We start from the raw sequence: 17,608 nt of genomic DNA, 5'->3' as shown, positions 1-17,608 counted from the left end.
TGTTGTGCTTTAGAACTACAGAAACTTTGAGGCCAAGCGGGGCAAGAGAAACAGCAGCACCCAGTCTGCTCCTGGGTCCCACGGCTGCCAGGGTATTAAGCCACTGTATTAGAAAAAGCCAGGAAACAGGCACCGGATTTAAAGAAGAGAGGCGAAAGGAAAGAAAAAAAATTCTAGTAAGGCTCAGAATTGGATGTATTAAAATGCCTTTTCCATTCCCCTGAGGGACTCTTTCATATCAAAGTTTCTGGATAGTGAAGGCTTCCCTGTCTAATCTGATTCCAAAGTTAGCCTCTTCTCAAGAGGAAAGAATAGCTTCAGTGGCTTCACAGGCCATCCCAGGGTCAGGCGTGGAGTCTATTCCTGCTGGAGCTGCTGAGTCATTGCCACTTTGGGAGCTGCTTGACCTCTGCTTGGTTTACCTAGAAGGTAGAGGAAAGCCTTCAGCTGAGAACACTCCACAAGCAAGGCCTTTAATCTCGAAGTATCTACTGACTTTCCCTAGCACCTGAACTCAAAGCATTTAAGGATTACCAATCTACATAAGTTATATTAGAATACAAAACACTGATCAGTTAAAAAAACAAAGAAAACACCCAAACACCCAAAAACTCACTGAATTCTTCACCAGGGAAACACTACCAAAAAAAGCAGCAAATATAAAAACTATCTTCCAGTCCCTTTCGGATATGGATTTCATCTCCTAAGGGCAGTAAAAACATGGATCGGACAGCACTTCTCTAAAAGAGATGCTTATTCAATACCTTCCATAGTCATCCAAAGCAGGATGTAGAAAGGCTTAGGGGTGTGTAGTGGGGTGGTGTGGAGGAAGGCAGGAAGCAGCAACAACAGGAAAAAAATTAAATGACAGTGAAGGCATCCATTATACTCTGTATCTTAAAGGCAGGAGAAAAAAAGACCTCAATAACATATACCATTCTTTTATGGGGGACACACCCAATGGTGTCCCTCCATACTTTTTTCTCATACTTTCCTTCTTTCTCTTCTTTGGTTTAATATTACAGGAATAGTAAACTAAATAAATGTTCATTTTGTATTTAAAAAAATTTATTTGTGATCTGTACATGTGATAAAGTGGGGCTTCGTTGTAGACCTTTAAAGGCAAAACAAAACAAAAATCCAAAGTAAAAATGTATAAATACAATATATATTTTCTTACAAAAATGGGAGATTTACAAAATATACATACTGTACTTATCTCTATTTTACAAATTTCACATGCACTTAAAAGATACAGCACAAAAGATGCCAAAACCTGTGTAGAAGTTCTAAAAATCTGACAGATGAGATAGTTTTGAAGGTTGAAGAAACACAAGATCAATTTTAACTTTAATGTAAAAAGCAGTTCCACTCAAGTGAACATTACATATATAAAGTAACTTGTACACTTTACAGTACCCTCTATGATTGGCATTTAAAAACTGTTCTGAGAAACAGGATAGTGTTGCAAGATTGGAGGGTAGTGTCAAAGGTGGGGTAAAGGTTTGCTCCCATGATTCTCTGCTCAGCTTTACCCCATCATGCAAAAGAATTCGAGTTCTATTACAGAAAAAAAGTACATGATTTAAGATTAATAAATTTAAGTCTTCCAGCACATTTCAAAGAACTCCAGAATCACTTTGAAGTTTACCTCTTTTAATGACTTTCTTTAAAGATGGGGCCCATGGTTCGAACTTTCCTCTTCGTTCACTATGGTATCTGCTGATCACCTCCCAACTCAATCACACAGAGACAGGGTCAGCATACGCATGATGTTTTAGAAACAGATTGATGGAACCAAGAAAACAGGACAAAATGGCTCTTTGCTTTTTTTTTTTTTTTAAATTAACTTTCCTTTATTATGAGGCTGAAGATACTATGTTTTTTACCTCAAAGGATCCAAATGGGAGAAAAAATATAGAAAAGAAACCTAAATATAGGCTTATAGCAAGGAAAAAAAAAATGAAGGGAGAGATTTCCCTGAATATTTTAACAGAGTCTGTTGGATCATGTGTTCCGAATTAAATTTATTTAAAGCAGACAACAAAACCTCTTACATTTCCTTTAGCAAAGTCAGAACCTCTGTCTTAACGGTGTGTGATAGCGCACTGCTCTTCACTTTTCCTTAAAAAGGAATGTTTATCTCAACCAAATTAACAACCAAAGGGAAACCTCAGATTTGCGCTGCTTTGCCTATAAAAGTTGCTGTCTTCACAGTTATGCCTTTCCACAGGGAGACACTTGTTTCCTCTTTTGTCTCTTACAACAAAGACAAGGGGAAAAATGCATTCCTGTTTTGAAAAGCAACAAGTCATCACTTCTTTTCAGGGTATTAGACCAAATAAAACACCCGTCTTCCTGCCTCCTGCCTTCCCTAGAAAATGAAAAAGCAGAAATACCTACTACACGTCTCCTTGGCCTCATCTCAAAATGTTATCATCATTTCTTTTGCATCCTCACATTAGGATTCTAGCAGACAGGCCTCCCAAGACTTCTAAATGCTTATTTTACAAGACTTGAAAGGAGTACGCGAGAAAAAACAGGCAGGAGGGGGCAGGGGAGGAGAGACCGTAATGTCTGACCCTGGAAATTAACCCATCTGGGCTCCAGTTTGGCCCCAGTGAAAAGAGATTATGGTTTGACCACTGCTTGACAAGGACACCGCAGGAGGCCCTCCCTCTTTCCAACAAAGCAGCCACCGCAGACAGGGCTGTACCTTTCCCGGGGCCTCACAGGGGTCTAGACAGGCCACTCGCCCTGCAGCAGGGGGATCAGTCACAGCCCCTATTCAGCCCCGGAGCCGGGAGAAACTCACAGCAGTCTCTGCTGGTCTCAATCTTCTCTTAGGCCCAAGCTGGCCTGTACCTTTCACGATTCACATCGTCGTTATCGTTATCTTACTGCAAGTCTTTGCCTGAAGTCTTTTCATCCAAACCGCTTTCCACCCAGGTCTCCTTTTCCAAATCACCCCTCGCCCCAAATCTGCAAAGAACTTCTCATTTCCAGGTCACTTCTTAGTAGAGGGGGAGGTTACAGAAACAGGCCCCCACCCAGCAGTTCTTTCCCTACCGTGCCTCTCCTCTCGCAAGAGGGCAGGGGTGGGAAAGGTGGGAAGGGGCCGGGGCTCATACCGCAGTTTCCCCCTTGCTGCTGTGGCTGAGTCTGTGGTAGAAGCGGCGCCACGACTGCAGGGTCTTGCCCGACCAGATCCAGAAGCCAGTGGTGATGCCCACGATCATGGTCATCAAGTACTTGATCATGAAGACCGTGAAGTCGGGGCTCATGGGCGGGAAGTGGCCGGGCGGGCAGGGCACGGCATAGCTCTTGCACGTCTGCAAGAGCCAGGTGCGCTCCCAGTGCTCGCGGAAGGCCTGCTCGTAGAAGTAGCAGGCCAGCACGATGGTGGCAGGCACTGTGTAGAGCACGCTGAAGACGCCAATGCGCACCATGAGCTTCTCCAGCTTCTCGGTCTTGGTGCCGTCGTGTTTCATGATGGTGCGGATACGGAAGAGGGACACGAAGCCGGCCAGCAGGAAGGACGTGCCGATGAAGAGGTAGACGAACAGAGGCGCCAGCACGAAGCCCCGCAGCGCGTCCACACTGGACAGGCCAACGTAGCACACCCCGCTGAGCAGGTCCCCGTCTACCTGGCCCATGGCCAGGATAGTGATGGTCTTGACGGCGGGCACGGCCCACGCGGCCAAGTGGAAGTACTGTGAGTTGGCCTCGATGGCCTCGTGGCCCCACTTCATGCCGGCCGCCAGGAACCAAGTGAGAGACAGAATGACCCACCAGATGGAGCTGGCCATGCCGAAGAAGTAAAGCACCATGAAGAGGATGGTGCAGCCCTCCTTCTTGGTGCCCTGCGCCACCGTGCGGTAGCCATCGTCCGAGAAGCGCTCCACGCACACGGCGCGGTCCTCCAGAAGGAAGCCGGCCACGTGCGCCACGGCCACCATGAAGTAGCAGCCCGACAAGAAGATGATGGGTCGCTCTGGGTAGCTGAAGCGCCGCATGTCCACCAGGTAGGTGAGAACGGTAAAGAGCGTAGAGGCGCAGCACAGCACCGACCACACGCCCACCCAGAGGCGGGCGAAGCGCCTCTCCTCCTCCTTAAAGTACATCAGGCCATTGGCACGGCCCGGTTCGCACGGGGCGCCGCAATCCCGCTCACCCAGGAAGCGGTAGCCCAGGTAGGGGGGCACCTTGAGCTGACGGGGGCATGAGAAGGGGAAGGCGGGACGCCCCCTGCCATCTGAGGCCCCCGGAGGCAGCGCGGTGAAGGGCAGGTCCGGCAGGTAGGGCGCGGTAGGGTAGGCAGTGGGGCCGCCGCCTGGACCCCCGGAGCCGTCTGACGTGTTCTGGCCCACGCAGATCTCGCCCGCGCCGTGCACCGGGAAGTTCTCGCAGCGCAGCCGCTCGGGCCACTGGAAACCGAACTTGTTCATGAGCGCCTCGCAGCCCTGGCGGGCGCGCTCGCACAGAGAACGACACGGCGGGATGGCCTGATCTAGCACGGTGCACACGGGCGCGTACATGGAGCATAGGAAGAAGCGGAGTTCGGGAGAACACTGCACCTTCACCAGCGGGTAGAACTGGTGCACCTCGAGGCCCGCGTCCTCTTGGTTCGTGTGGCCCAGCAGGTTGGGCAGGATGGTCTGGTTGTAGGCGATGTCCGTGCACAGCGGGATGGAGATGGGCTGGCAGAAGCCGTGGTCCGGCACGGAGATGCCCTTCTCTCCGTGGTACGGCTGCGCCCCGGCGCCCGCGGACAGCGCGCCCAGCAGCGCCAGCATCAGGGCGCAGAGGCCCAGGGACAAGCGAGGGGCGGCCGCGCCGGGGTCCGGCATCGCCGGCCGCGAGTGCAGCGGTGCTCTCAGCCCGAGGAGTGAGACGAGGCGGTTGGGAGAGGCAACGATGCGGGGAGGCGCCGCCGCGCCCGGCGCATTAGAGTCCTCACGGCGCCGGGGCCGGGCCGTGGGCGGCTTGGAGCAAAGGGCGCTGCCGCCTGGGTGCCCGCGCCGCGGGGGCGCCGCCGCCGCAGCCGCCGCCGACCGGCACTCGCAGGGCCGCCGGGTGCCCAGAACTCGTTAGCCTGGGTTGGGGGCGCCGAGGAGGGCCGCCTCGCTCTCCCCGCGAGGACTTAACGGTGCGGCTCCCTTCGCCGCGAGGAGCAACAAGCGGCTCCGGGCACCCTTCAAAGTTTGCCCAAGTCTCTGGACCCCCGGCGCACGGCAGCGCGCACGACCCCCGCGCCCGGTCGGGCTCCCTCCAGGAGAACCCCCTCCAGGAAAACCCCTGGCGCCGCCGCCCGCTCGCCCCGGCCGCCGCCTCCGCGGTGCTGCCCCGCCTCCTGGCCTCCAGGCTCCTCTCGCCGCCGCCTCCTTCGCCTCCTCCTCCACACCCCACTCCTTCTTCAACCCCAAAAGCTCGGCCCCAAGTTTCAGCCAAACGGCCGGCTCTCGCTGAGTCCGATCTCGGCCCCGGAGTCGGGAGCGCGGCGAGTTCTTTTTGGAAATCCAGTCACACTGCGTCCGAAACCGCGAGGCGCTCGTGCCCGCGGCCTGGCCCTGGCCCCTCCAGCCCCGCGCAGCCCCAGCCGCAAGTCCTGGCGCCCGCCGCCGTCGCCCGCCGGGAGGGAGCGCCGACTAACGCCTCGGAGTCGCGCTGGTCGCCAGAAGAAGCGTCGGGCTCGCGGGGTTCCGGACCGGCCCGCCCCCTCCCCTCCCCCCATTCACAAACCACTCCGGGGGCGGACCCAGGTCCCGGCGGCCCAATGGCAGCCTTTGTTTTTTCAGTGGCCGCCTTTGGATTGGGCGGAAGTCGGAAGGGGCGGGCGCGGGAGCGGCGGAGGCGGTGTCCGCGGCGCTCTGGGCGGATTCCTGAGGGGAGGGGCGGGGGACTGGGAGGGAAAAGTTCGGAAAAACTTTTACCCTGAATTCGTTCAGGGGGGAAAACGCGCAGAAAGGGAATTTGCTTCAAAGATTTGTTCCTCTTCCTGGTGCACTCAGATGCGCATTCCTAAGCAGGGGCTCCTTCGCCAGCGGCTTTTGCGGGTAGCGAGGCCCGCGCAGCGCCCCTGCGGAGAGAGACGTGACCGGGAGTCGCGTTAGGGCTGCAAAGACTGGCTCTGGCGGGGCTTTCGGGTCGCCAGGTCCTCAATGGGTGGTTTGGGACGGGGCGAGAAGGGGGTGCGCCTTGCGGATCGCTTCTTTCCCCTGGACCCAAACAGTCCACGCGAGGCCACAGTCCCCTCTCCACTCCCCCAAGTTGTAAAAAGGAGGAGGGGCTGCCTCCGAGGAGAAACCCGAGTCGGGCCGAGGGGGCCGAGTGACGGTGGGAGGAAGGGACGAAAGCGGGGAGCGCGGGGAACCCGGGCTCAGGCCACCCCGCCCGCGCGCACGGCCTGGAGTCTGGGGAGCTGGGGTGGCTCTAGCGAGGTTTTAAGGAAACGAAGACGGCGCTGGGGAGACTGGTTCTAGAAGTAACCTGAGACCGAGCGCCCAGGAACACTCTGTACGACGCGCCGGGCGTCTCAGTGGCCCCGCGTGCCTTGATTCTGCGGCGTGTGGCCTTTCGGGATCCCATCTTCATTGCAGAAGCAACCATTAGATCCTCCATTTAGAATCTGCATAGAAATGCTTAAATGCGTCTTAGAAACCAGGCTAATTAAAGAGTTTTCAAAACACAAAGCGGGGTTATCCTCGTTCTCGGGTAGCGTTTTCTGATTGGCAAACGTTCTTTTGTTCTCGGTTAAATCTTCGTCCTGCGCCAGGCGCTGGGCGCTCGCGCGCGCTCTCTGGTTACTCCTGGAGGGGTCAGAAGTCACCAGGGGGGCCTCTCCCCTCTCTCCGGGCTGCCAGGAATATCAGGAATTCCCATGCAGGAAAGTGACAAGTTGAGAAGGAAAGGAAAAAAATCAATCAATCTCTCCTCCTCCTCCTCCTCCTCCTTCTTTTCTCTCCTCTCTCTCTCTCTTTCACACACACACACACACACACACACACACACACACACACACACACACACACCCCAATCTTATGCTTTAAAAAACGTTATTCCGGGCCGAGCCCTTCTGCCTCAGTCCCGGGTGCTGGAGCTCTGAGCGATTTCTGATCAGGTTGAACCTTGGCAGAAGTTGCTGTCTCTGCTGCCTCCCGTGTGCTTCTTCTACGGCAAGAAAAAAACTCATTCTGAAATCGAAGACAATTAATTGGGTTCCCTTCCATGGAAGACTTTGGCTTTCTCTGTTTTTCTTTATTTATTTTCGATCACCGAAGATTGTTGGGAATCGTTCCTTCCAATTCACGGTTCTTTGTCCTTCCCCACTCCTGTTAATAGGTCGAAAGGGCGGAAGGAAGCCTTTGGGCCAAGGCAGAGTGTTAGACTGATCACATCCTCCATCCGGCCCTCAGCGGGAGTCGCCTTCTTGCTCCCAAGCATCAGTTTGGTCCTCCCTCCTGGACCCCACCCCCGCCCTTTTTTTTTTTTTTTTTTTTTTTTTCCTTTTCTTTGGTGGGGATTGGGGGGAAGAAAGGTAGGGGGAAAAAAAGAAAGGTGCTGAAGGCAATATGACACTTGCTTTAAAAAACGTTTCATTCCTTCTTTGTGTTTTTTAAAGGGCCCCCCTTTTCTTTCGAAATTATTATTCCTATTACCTAACATCGGGGAGTGTTGATCTTCGGTTGAAATATGTTGCTTAAAGACAATGCTGCTGCTTTGCTTTGTCATTTAAAGTATGTGTGGTGGGGTGTTAGATTCCTTTTTTCTCTCCGTGAGCTTCAGGATATCATCCTTTTCTAAATCAAATTTTCATGCTTATTCATCAGGCCACTGATCTAAGTCATCTTTGCTTATTGAGGAAGAAATACCAAGCACTGTCATCAAATAAAATGAAAACTGACAGGATAAAAATACTGTCTCAACTGCAGCTAAAACCAGTTTAGCTGATGAGCTTCTACTCTCCATATTATAACCCCAGACAGCTCTGATGTTAGGCAATAGGATAATAATTTAGGAAAAAAAATGAAAAAAAAAAAACAAACAAAAACAAAAACAGAAAAACCTTAACTCAAATACAAGGGATGAATGAAAAGCAATCTATGCCTAAGATGCAGAAAACCCATCCCAGATGGAAAGTGTCACAGATGTGAGTCCTCTTGCTCTGTCCCAGACAGACAAGTGCAAAAAGCAGAGAAGCAAAGTCAATTTTAAAAAGAGATTGTTTTGTTTTTAAAGATTTTTAAAAAATCAATCCAAAATTATTCCCCACAATAAGAATTTGCTGTGAGAGGGGAGCTCTGGCTTTCCAAGCCTTGCCTGGTGTAGAATACTATGATTTTAAGGAGCCAAGTAATAAAAGATCAGAAAAAGTAAGTTCACAATGCAAGGGTCTAATCATCTGTTTTAGGATCTATGACAAATGTAGTGACATTTGTTTATATTCTGTCCAGGATCAATTTAATTTTCTTTCCCAAGCAACCCCTTCCACACCCAACTCCCAAAGCCACTAACTGGTATCTTCTTGGGAGAGCCAAGGGTGGAAAATTTTGTAACTATCTGCTGCAAAATTTCCAATTGTCCCTGCCCTTTAAAATAACAAAGGTCTTTATTTCTTCACATGTAGTCATATGGTCCCGCAGAAAAGTGATGCTATTCATTGGCTCCAGTTTTACAAATGCTACTTATTTTGGCCAAGTCCCAGGTTTATCTAGTTGAATTACACTCTGATGTCAGGCCAGATTTGAAAATGGCCACCTTTGTGTGCCCCAGTCTTGTGGCTGTAATGAAGCTCCCAGTGCAAGAATTACTCATGCAAGACCAGAAAGGGCAACTTTTAACACATGCTTTCCTTTCTGGCCTCTCTTTTACTGGACAATTTTGACGTGATAACATGGAGAACTTGGAATTTCCAGTTGTCAGGTTGTCATTGACTTGTGTTCATTTTTGTTGGGGTGTTGGTTGATTCCAAAACTAGGAATATTCTTATCGCTAAAGCCCTTTCAAGTGTTATGAAAATTAGAGATATCTAAGTTGAAGAAGAGGAGGACCATGCAATAATCATGTTAGATGTGCAGGCCGCATCTTGTAGAGATGATTTATATGGTAAATTCAGTCACTGAGTCTGACCAACACTTCCCTTGTCGATTGAGATGGGTTTTTGTGTTTTTGTTTTTTGAGACAGAATCTCACCCTGCCACTCAGGCTGAAGTGCGGTAGAGTGATCATAGCTCACTGAACTCCTGGTCTCAAGTGATCCTTCTACCTCAGCCTCCAGAAAAGCTGGGACTATAGAAGTGCGCCACCACTCTGGGCTAGTTGAGAGTTTTATATGTTGTCTATTGTGTAATCAGGGTGTTGATCAGGGCTGCAATGGCCTCAAGGCTCGATTGGAGGACCCACTTCCAAACTCACTTATGTGGCTGTTGGCAGGCCTCAGGCTCTCACTAGCTGTTGGCCAGAGACATCAGTTCCTTGCAATGTGGACCTCTCATAAGGCCACTCATAATATGGCACCTTGCTTCCCTCACAGCAAAGGCTCAGAGAGTCTCCCTCTGAGAGAGGGAGGGAAGGAAGGAGGGAGAGAAACAGAGCAGGAAAAAATGACGGAGAAGATAGAAGTCACAGTCTTTCTGTAACCTAATCTGGGAAGTGACATCCTATCACTTTTGCCATATACTATTCACTAGAATCAAGTCACTAGATCTTCCTACACTCAAGGGGTAGCAGAGATTACACAGAGTGTGCACAACCATTGGGGGATCACAGGGAGCCATATGAGAGACTGCTTACTACAAGGATTATTCATTTATTCATTCCTAGAATATTATGAAGATGAGGCAACAGAGAGAAATGACTCTTGGAGCTCTGTCCTTGGAGAGTCCAGAGAAAGGGTCACAGATAAAAATACAGTGTTGACTGGTTATGATGCCACTTGCAGATGTTAGAGTCAGGACAGAACCCTAACTCTGGCCAACCAGCTCCAAACACATGTCCCTGGACTCTAGAGACAAAACATGGAGGAAGTTGATTAATAAAAGACCATGAAGAGTTCTGGGAAAAACATCCAAATGTAGAGCGCTGTGGAGTCAAATCTGTACTCAAAGATCAGAGCATATGGACCATAGTCTGTAGAAAGCGACTTCCGCTATCTGGGTTATGATGTAAAGAGCACCTTTGGTAATTGCTACCCATGTCTCCAATGTGAGTCTGCACAGTACTGATGTCTAGGAAGGATAGCAGAGGTGGTTGATACAGACTGGTTTAGTTCTGCCTTTCACTATTGATTTCTTGTCTTGCCTCAGGCAAGTCACTTAACCCAGGATGTTGTGAGAATTCGTGAGGTAATATTTACGAAATGTTGTGTGATCCATAGGCAAAAAACCATCAGGGCAGAATCCTGGTTTAGTTATATGGATACAAATCTTAGGGATCAAATAAAAGGCTAAGTTAGCTGCATATTTTGGGGCTCTGACTCTTTGCTGAGGTTGTAATTTTTTATAGTGGTATGCTGGTAAATGTTTAACAATTGACTCTCTGGGAAAAAAGCCCTGATCTGTACATTTGCCAATTTCCATGGTGTAAATAATGCTACCATAACCGATTTCAAGCCAATGTGATGTCACTGAACTTAGTGTTTGGAAAAGATGCACATGATCAGCTCCACAAGCCCCTAAGAGCTTGCCCTGGTGTACCACTGGGTGTGCTAGAACTTCTTATCTTCAGATTAGCTTGAGCATCAAAAATAGTTATCTTTTAAATACATTTTTCACTTCACACTGCACTGCTACCTGATGTCTTTTATGATAAACACCAATGTTTGTTCTTTTATATGTCTGATAAAAAGCTATTCCAAAATTTAGAGAAGCCCCAGAATTTCTAGGCTGGGATATATCAAGTCCAGGTTAGTGATGACCCCTTGAACATTACACCTGACTCAGGTTTCAAACCAAGTTGGAAGAATCTGTTAATTTTCTCTAATTACCTAAGGAACAATTCCATTTCTGAAACTGCACTAGTGGGCATTTAGATTGGGAGATTTGGGAGCCCTACTCCTGCCCCCTAGGGCAAATGGGAAACTTGTTGTATATCAGGCTCTCCCAGTAAGAGAATTTTATCAAGCAGGGAGCTAGGAGGAGAAGCTGTGGGAACCAGACTCAAGGTAGTAATGAAAGCTTCCAGGGAATCCTATGGAAGGGTAAACATGGAACTTGAGCAGTGGAGTCCAAGCCTGGCTGGTCATCAGAATCACCTGAGGAGTAAATAAAAGAAAAAAGAAAAAAAATGTTCAGAAGCCTGAGCCCTACTTCAGATATGTTGAGTCAGAATCTCTAGTGGGGGACTTGGGGATTTAATTTTTAGACACTCACTGGGTGATTCTTTGGAATTAGTCAAGTTTGGGAACTGCTGAACCAGGCTTGTATTCCATAGCGGTACATTGTATTACCTCATAGGATGCCTTTAGTTTTTTTGTTTGTTTGTTTTTGTTTTTGAGACAGAGTTTCGCTCTTATCACCCAGGCTGGAGTGCAATGGTACAATCTTGGCTCACTGCAACCTCTGCCTCCTGGGCTCAAGTGATTCTCCTGCCTCAGCTGGGATTACAGGCACCCGCCACCACGCCCAGCTAATTTTTGTATTTTTAGTAGAGATGGGGGTTTCGCCATGTTGGCCAGGCTGGTCTCGAACTCCTGACCTCAGGTGATCCACCCGCCTTGGCCTCTCAAAGTGCTGAGGTTATAGGTGTGAGCCACTGTGCCCAGCTTGATGCCTTTAGTTTTGCACAAAGTTTTCACTCTAGTTGATTACTTTTTGAACTGAAGGATGGAAATAATGAGAACCATAAGGGAGTGTGACATGTGTCATGTGTGAGGGGTGTGAATGTGTGTGTGTGTGAGAGAGAGAGAGAGAGAGACAGAGGGGGAGAGAGAGAGAGATGGTTCGATAAATGTCATTGCATGGTGTGATGTTGGATCTGGGACCTTATTTATGAGTCTCAACAAGGTCACAGTGGCTATTCTGAAATGCAACAGCTGCTACTTCCACAGTTTGCTTCATAGCATTTCCTTAGACTGACCTTGCCATTTGTGTACCTTGTGCCACATGAATCCTGTCCTCAGAGGATTGAGTCTGGAGTAGAAGATGTGACCCAGCCATGAGGTTGTCTGGCACGAGACCTCTGTCCAACAGTTGTGCCTGCTGTATGCAGAGAAGCCACATAATCGGATGCTCTCATTTGGGGGTCTGAGTGTAAAATATGCTGGGAGAAGCTGGGAAGTATTCAGTGAGAAGGAACAAGTAGAAACCAGGAAGCAGTAGAAACTTGGAGGAAGCAAGAGCTGTGAGGCAGTGAAGTGAGTAGAGACAGCAATTAGATGGTGGCAATGGGAGCAGAGGAAGGAAAGACAGGAGAGCAGTGGCCTTTATAGTGGAAAAATACAGAAGAAAGGAAGGAAAGAAACAAAGGAGAAAGGAAGGAAAGAGAGAAGGAACACCTGTTTCAGAAGGAAAAGACAAAAAGACCAAGTCCTGAGAGCTGTTTCCTGGTTGCTTCCTTCCCTCGGAATTCTGCCATCCCTATGAATAAAGCCGTCTGACTCTTTGTCTGTTACTAGGGAGAACCTTACTAACCACAGTGCCAGGCTTAGAAAAGGGTGAAAACACACATCTCTTCTGACTTTCTCCTGGAGAATGTGTCCATAGTAGCAGAAGGCTGACCACAGAGCATCAGCACCAGCCTAGGAGAGGTATCCACTGAAGGCTGATTAGCAAGGCTGGGTCTTGCAACCACCTTCATCTTGCTCAATGGCCTGGATAAAGAATTTGAGAATATACCTCCCAGGGCTGCAATTGACATTGAGTTGACTGTGATTGCAAAAGTGTTGGAAGATAGGAATTATCTGTAAAGGCCTGGGACACATTTTTCTTTTAGGTTGTTTTGAGAAATAAGTGCACTGAAGAATCTAAAGTTCTTAACATGGTGTGGAGGCTACTAGTTGTCTGCCAATATCTGTTCCCCTCTTCTTCCATAGTAATAAAGCCCCCAGTCTTCAGATGGACATAGGACCAACTGGAATAAAGATCCCATTTTCCAGACTCCCTTATGGCATCCACTGAGCCCAGGCCATGGGGTATCAGCAAAACTGTTGTGTGCCACTTAAAGGGAGTGGCAAGTACCCTCCTTCCCTCCTCCTGACAGCTGCAACTCCACAAGCTGTTGTGGACCATGAGGTGACATTGGGAAAGGAGCAAAAGGGAGAAAGGACCTCAGTCTCTAACACAGAGGTGCACCATGCTAGTCTGGGATGGACTTCCTCCGGATTTCTCAAATATGAGAACAAAATAAACTTTGGTCTTGTTTTAGCCAACATTGTTTTAGACTTTCCAATGCCTCACAGCCAAGCCTAATCCTATTTTATCACAACATAACTGGCTCATGGTAGGTACTCATCAAACGTCAGTTTCTTTTGCCACTTTTCTTTGATATTACTGTATTCTGTCTTATATTTCAGTCATTTTGGTGCTTTCTTACCCCACCTATTTATTTGAAAGGTCTTTGAGAGTAGGAACTATGTCTTATTTTTCTCCCTCGTCTTTCACAAGGTAGACTTTCAATTTGTTGAATCAAATTGTGCAGTTCATCAGTCAGATGAAGTTCAATGAAAATAAAGATGTATACATTGCAGAGATACAGGATGGTGAAAGGCTAGCTCGGGACAGAAGACTTGAGAATCACAGCAGACCGTAAGCTAATCATGCGTCAACAATCACTGCAATTGTTTTAATTTATTTGTGTTTAGAGACAGGGTCTTGCTCTGTCACCCAGGCTGGAGTGCAGTGGTGCCATCGTAGCTCACTGCAGTCTGGAACTCTCTGGGCTCAATCGATCCTCCTGCCTCAGCCTCCTAGTAGCTGGGACTCACAGGCGCATGCCACCATGTCTGGCTAATTTTTAAATTTTTTTGTAGAGACAAGGTCTCTCTTTGTTGCCCAGGCTGGTCTTGAACTCCTGGCCTCAAGTGATTCTCCCAGGTTGGCCTCCCAAAGCGCTGAGATTACTGGGATGCCCCACTGTGCCTGGCCCTACTATTGCTTTTAAATCGAACACATACATTTGACATGTGGAAAGTAAATGAAGCGGCGTGAAGGAACCAGTATGAAGAGTAACCCAAAGAAGTTAAAAAGGTGACTCTCAAAGGGATGGTGGAAGGTAGTTGTAGAGAGATTTACTTTTTAGAAAGTCTACTTTCTGGGCCCCATCCTAGAGAGTCTGTTTAAAAGCTCCTCAAGTGAGTCTGCTGTGCAGTCAGGATCCAAAATAGCTGATGAGAAGACAAGTTGAAAGTGTGTTTCTCTTGGAAAAATATATGAAGTCATTTAACTGTCTTCCCAAGTGTATGAAAATTTGTTTTGAGATGGATGTGGTGCATTTCTGTCTTCAGAGGAACAGAGACAGACTTCAGTTACAGCCAGGGAAATGAGAATTCTTGGGGCCTTGGTCCAGCCACTAACCCCTTGTTCTCCGGCAAGTCAGTGCACCTCTTGAAGCTTTGTCTGCATCTGTAAGTGGTAGGAACTGGGCTTTGTGATCTGGCTTCGCTCTGATAGCCTATGGCTCTATCTGGGGGGTTCCTCGCCTAAGCTAGGACTTCCCAAGTAGGGACTTTCTTGTCTTCCCAGGTTCTGATGGCAGCGCAGCAGTCAGGCCCAGCAGCACACAGCCTGTGCCCACTTGTGCTGAGAAGGCCGGGCACGCGATACCCTGAGTGTTCCCTGAAGGGCCACTTGCCCATCGCTTTTCTAGCCTTTCACATTTCCACTTAGCCACCTTTCCCCCTCTCCCTTTCCCTGCCTCCCCCTTATTATTCTAAAAAGTACTTTAAACTCTAGAGCCAGGCTCTTCAATTAAGGTGTAGACAAAGTGGTTTGACTCCACTTGATTAAAAACCCTGTGAATGGGAGAGAACACAAACCTCAAAACATTTGCCTTTCAAAGCCAGAAGAGGGGGGAGAGAGAAACTGTTATGTGATCTCGAATTTGCCAGATGTCAGCTTAGAGGGGCCTAAAGAATTCCTAAGCCTTTGTTTACCAAATCCTTCCTCAGAGCCTCAGTGAACCCACAGCCTGTGGCTACCTTGCAGGAGAGGCCACCGAGAGGCCAAAACTGGATGGGAAGGGTCAGGGTGGTAGGGGTGGGGGTGGGGAGAGGTATTTGAATTTTGTTTTTTCCACTTAATTATCTGGGGCTGCTTTTGGAGAAATCGGTTTTCTTTGCGTTAGGAAATTAACCCTTAATCTCCACAAATGAGGGCAATCAACCCATTTACTAAATAAACACAGATCATTGCAGACTGGCTGCTCCTCTTTGTGATTTAATTTGAGAATGGTTTCACCTGAGGGAGGGGCCGAGGAGTGGCTGTCCTGAGGAACCTGGCGGGGTCCCCAAAGGGAGGTGGCGAAAAGAGGTGGTTAAGAGAGGGCGGAGTGAGCCGGTTTGAGACTGAAGAGAGCTTTGAGATTTCCTTTTCATGAGTAAATCCGAGTCCCTCCCTGGCTTGAATCTTACCTTCTGAATTTATTTGGGGCCTTCCGTTGTATGGTGTTAATTTTGGCTTTGAAAGTGTGAAGCCGGTTAAAGCAACTTTTATTAGAATGCTGCCTATCAGAAGCCTCTGGGATGGGAACAGAGAAGCCCTTTATTTCTTAGCTAACTTTCTCATTAATATGTTGAGGAATCTCTCCTAGCTTTTAATTCCCTGCCTCAGTCACTAGTTATTTTGTTTATAGGTAGTCACAGAAAGTTATTTAAATCTACAGTCACACTGCAGTGGGGCACAGTGCCAGCAGCAGAGTGGGTTCGATAAATGATTGAATGAATGAGTAAGGTACAGCTCAAGTTAAAAGGGTGTAATTAAACCAAATGGTCTTTGTTTACTTTTTTAAATGTATTTAGAGTCCTTATGTGCCAGGCCCTGTGCTGTGTGAGATGCAGGGAATGTGCGTCCCCGCCATCATGGATCTTACAGTCTCTTCTTTCTTTTCTTTTTTATTTTTGAGACAGTCTTGCTCTGTCACCCAGGCTGGAGTGCAGTGGCCCCATGTCGGCTCACTGCAACCTCTGCCTCCTGGGTTCAAGCAATTCTTATGCCTCAGCCTGTCAAGAAGTTGGGACTACGGGTGTGCGCCACCATGCTTGGCTAATTTTTGTATTTTTAGTAGAGATGGGGTTTCGCCACATTGGCCAGGCTGGTCTCGAACTCTTGGCCTCAAGTGATCCGCCCACCTTGGCTTCCCAAAGTGCTGGGATTTACAGGCACTGAGCCACTGTGCCCAACCCAATCTTATAGCCTTGACTGACAAATGAATCTGGTTTTCTGTGATGACCTTGAGTTTGTCTCAAAATTATAATGGGAGTTTGGCCTGAGTTCGGAGCCAGCCTATCATGTGATTTAAAAATGAAGGACTAGGCTGGGTGCAGTGGCTCACACTTGTAATCCTAGCACTTTGGGAGGCTGAGGTGGGTGGACTGCTTGAGCCAAGTTCGAAACCAGCCTGAACAACATGGTGAAACTGTCTTTACCAAAAATACAAAAATTAGCTGGGCATGGTAGAGAGTGCCTATAGTCCCAACTACTCAGGGGGCTGAGGTGGGAGGATCACTTGAGCCTGGGAGATTGAGGCTATCGTGAGCTGTGATAGCACCACTACACTTCAGCCTGGGTGACAGAGTGAGACCCTGTCTCGTAAATACATAAATAGGAAGGGCAGAGTTGGAGAATGGTTCAGGGATTCATTTTTTTGTTTTTTTTTGAGACAAAGTCTCACTCTGTTCCCTAAGCTGGAGTGCAGTGGCACGATCTCGACTCACTGCAACCTCCGCCTCCCGGGTTGAAGCGATTCTCCTGCTTCAGCCTCCCGAGTAGCTGGGACTATAGGCATGTGCCACCATGCCCAGCTAATTTTTGTATTTTTAGTAGAGACAGCGTTTCACTATGTTGGCCAGGATGGTCTTGAACTCCTGACCTCGTGATCCACCCGCCTCAGCCTCCCAAAGTGCTGGGATTACAGGCATGAGCCGCTGCGCCCGGGCTAGGGATGGATTTTTTAAATAAGTGATCTCAGATTCCAGTCATTCATTCCCTTTATTTTGGGGGTGAGAAAACTGAAGCCCAAGATGGTAGAGTGAATTGTCCAAGCACTGGACAATTCATGACAGAAAGAACTGGAGCTGGAATCCTCACGTTTGGGTTCCTGGGCTTGTGTTTTCCCCAAGAACTTTGCACATAAGGGCCCAACTTTATTCTCTCTGCTTCCTCCCCACCTCACATTGCAAAGAGCTTGTGTGAGTTCCAGAGTGAAGGATCCAAGTGACTGGCCGGAGTGAGGGGCTTTCGGGGTGGCTTGTGATAGGGACACCCACAGAAAGCTGGTGAGTGGGGCCACTCTGCTTGGTGTCCACAGCCTGAGCTGCCCCGGACAGCTGTGCCTTGTCAAGAAAGGACTGGAAGGGGGTTGCAGAAACCACTGCTGGCATCCAGCCTCACCTCAGAGGCAGGGGAGGGACCTGGCTGAGCCTGCTGGCTGTTTATGCTGGGGAAGGGGCTGTTGG

At 48.7% G+C, this 17,608-nt stretch overlaps 1 protein-coding gene across 2 annotated transcripts; it reads right to left on the bottom strand.

The window, feature by feature from the left end:
• Window positions 1–385: 385 nt before the first annotated feature.
• On the bottom strand, window positions 386–4,971 carry FZD7 (frizzled class receptor 7). 2 transcript variants are annotated; one of them, XR_004053296.1, is made up of 2 exons: window positions 2,717–4,971; window positions 386–422 (listed from the first exon to the last, which is right to left on the bottom strand). XR_004053296.1 is itself a non-coding variant. In XM_030917078.1 (1 exon), the coding sequence occupies exon 1, from the start codon at window positions 4,848–4,850 to the stop codon at window positions 3,126–3,128; it is 1,725 nt and encodes a 574-aa protein (XP_030772938.1). In that variant the 5' UTR covers window positions 4,851–4,971; the 3' UTR covers window positions 1,047–3,125. The 2 variants fall into 2 exon arrangements, 1 of the variants encoding a protein (XP_030772938.1); XM_030917078.1 differs by lacking the exon at window positions 386–422 and having other exon boundaries at window positions 1,047–4,971.
• Window positions 4,972–17,608: the final 12,637 nt, after the last annotated feature.

The sequence above is a fragment of the Rhinopithecus roxellana genome, chromosome 14 (genome assembly GCF_007565055.1).
Source record: "Rhinopithecus roxellana isolate Shanxi Qingling chromosome 14, ASM756505v1, whole genome shotgun sequence".
Taxonomy (NCBI): Eukaryota; Metazoa; Chordata; class Mammalia; order Primates; family Cercopithecidae; genus Rhinopithecus; species Rhinopithecus roxellana.
This window is presented reverse-complemented; position numbering and strand designations above follow the sequence as displayed.

Excerpts from the sequence above, each read along its gene's own strand:
- FZD7 (XM_030917078.1), bottom strand. The coding sequence starts at position 4,850 with ATGCCGGACCCCGGCGCGGCCGCCCCTCGCTTGTCCCTGGGCCTCTGC.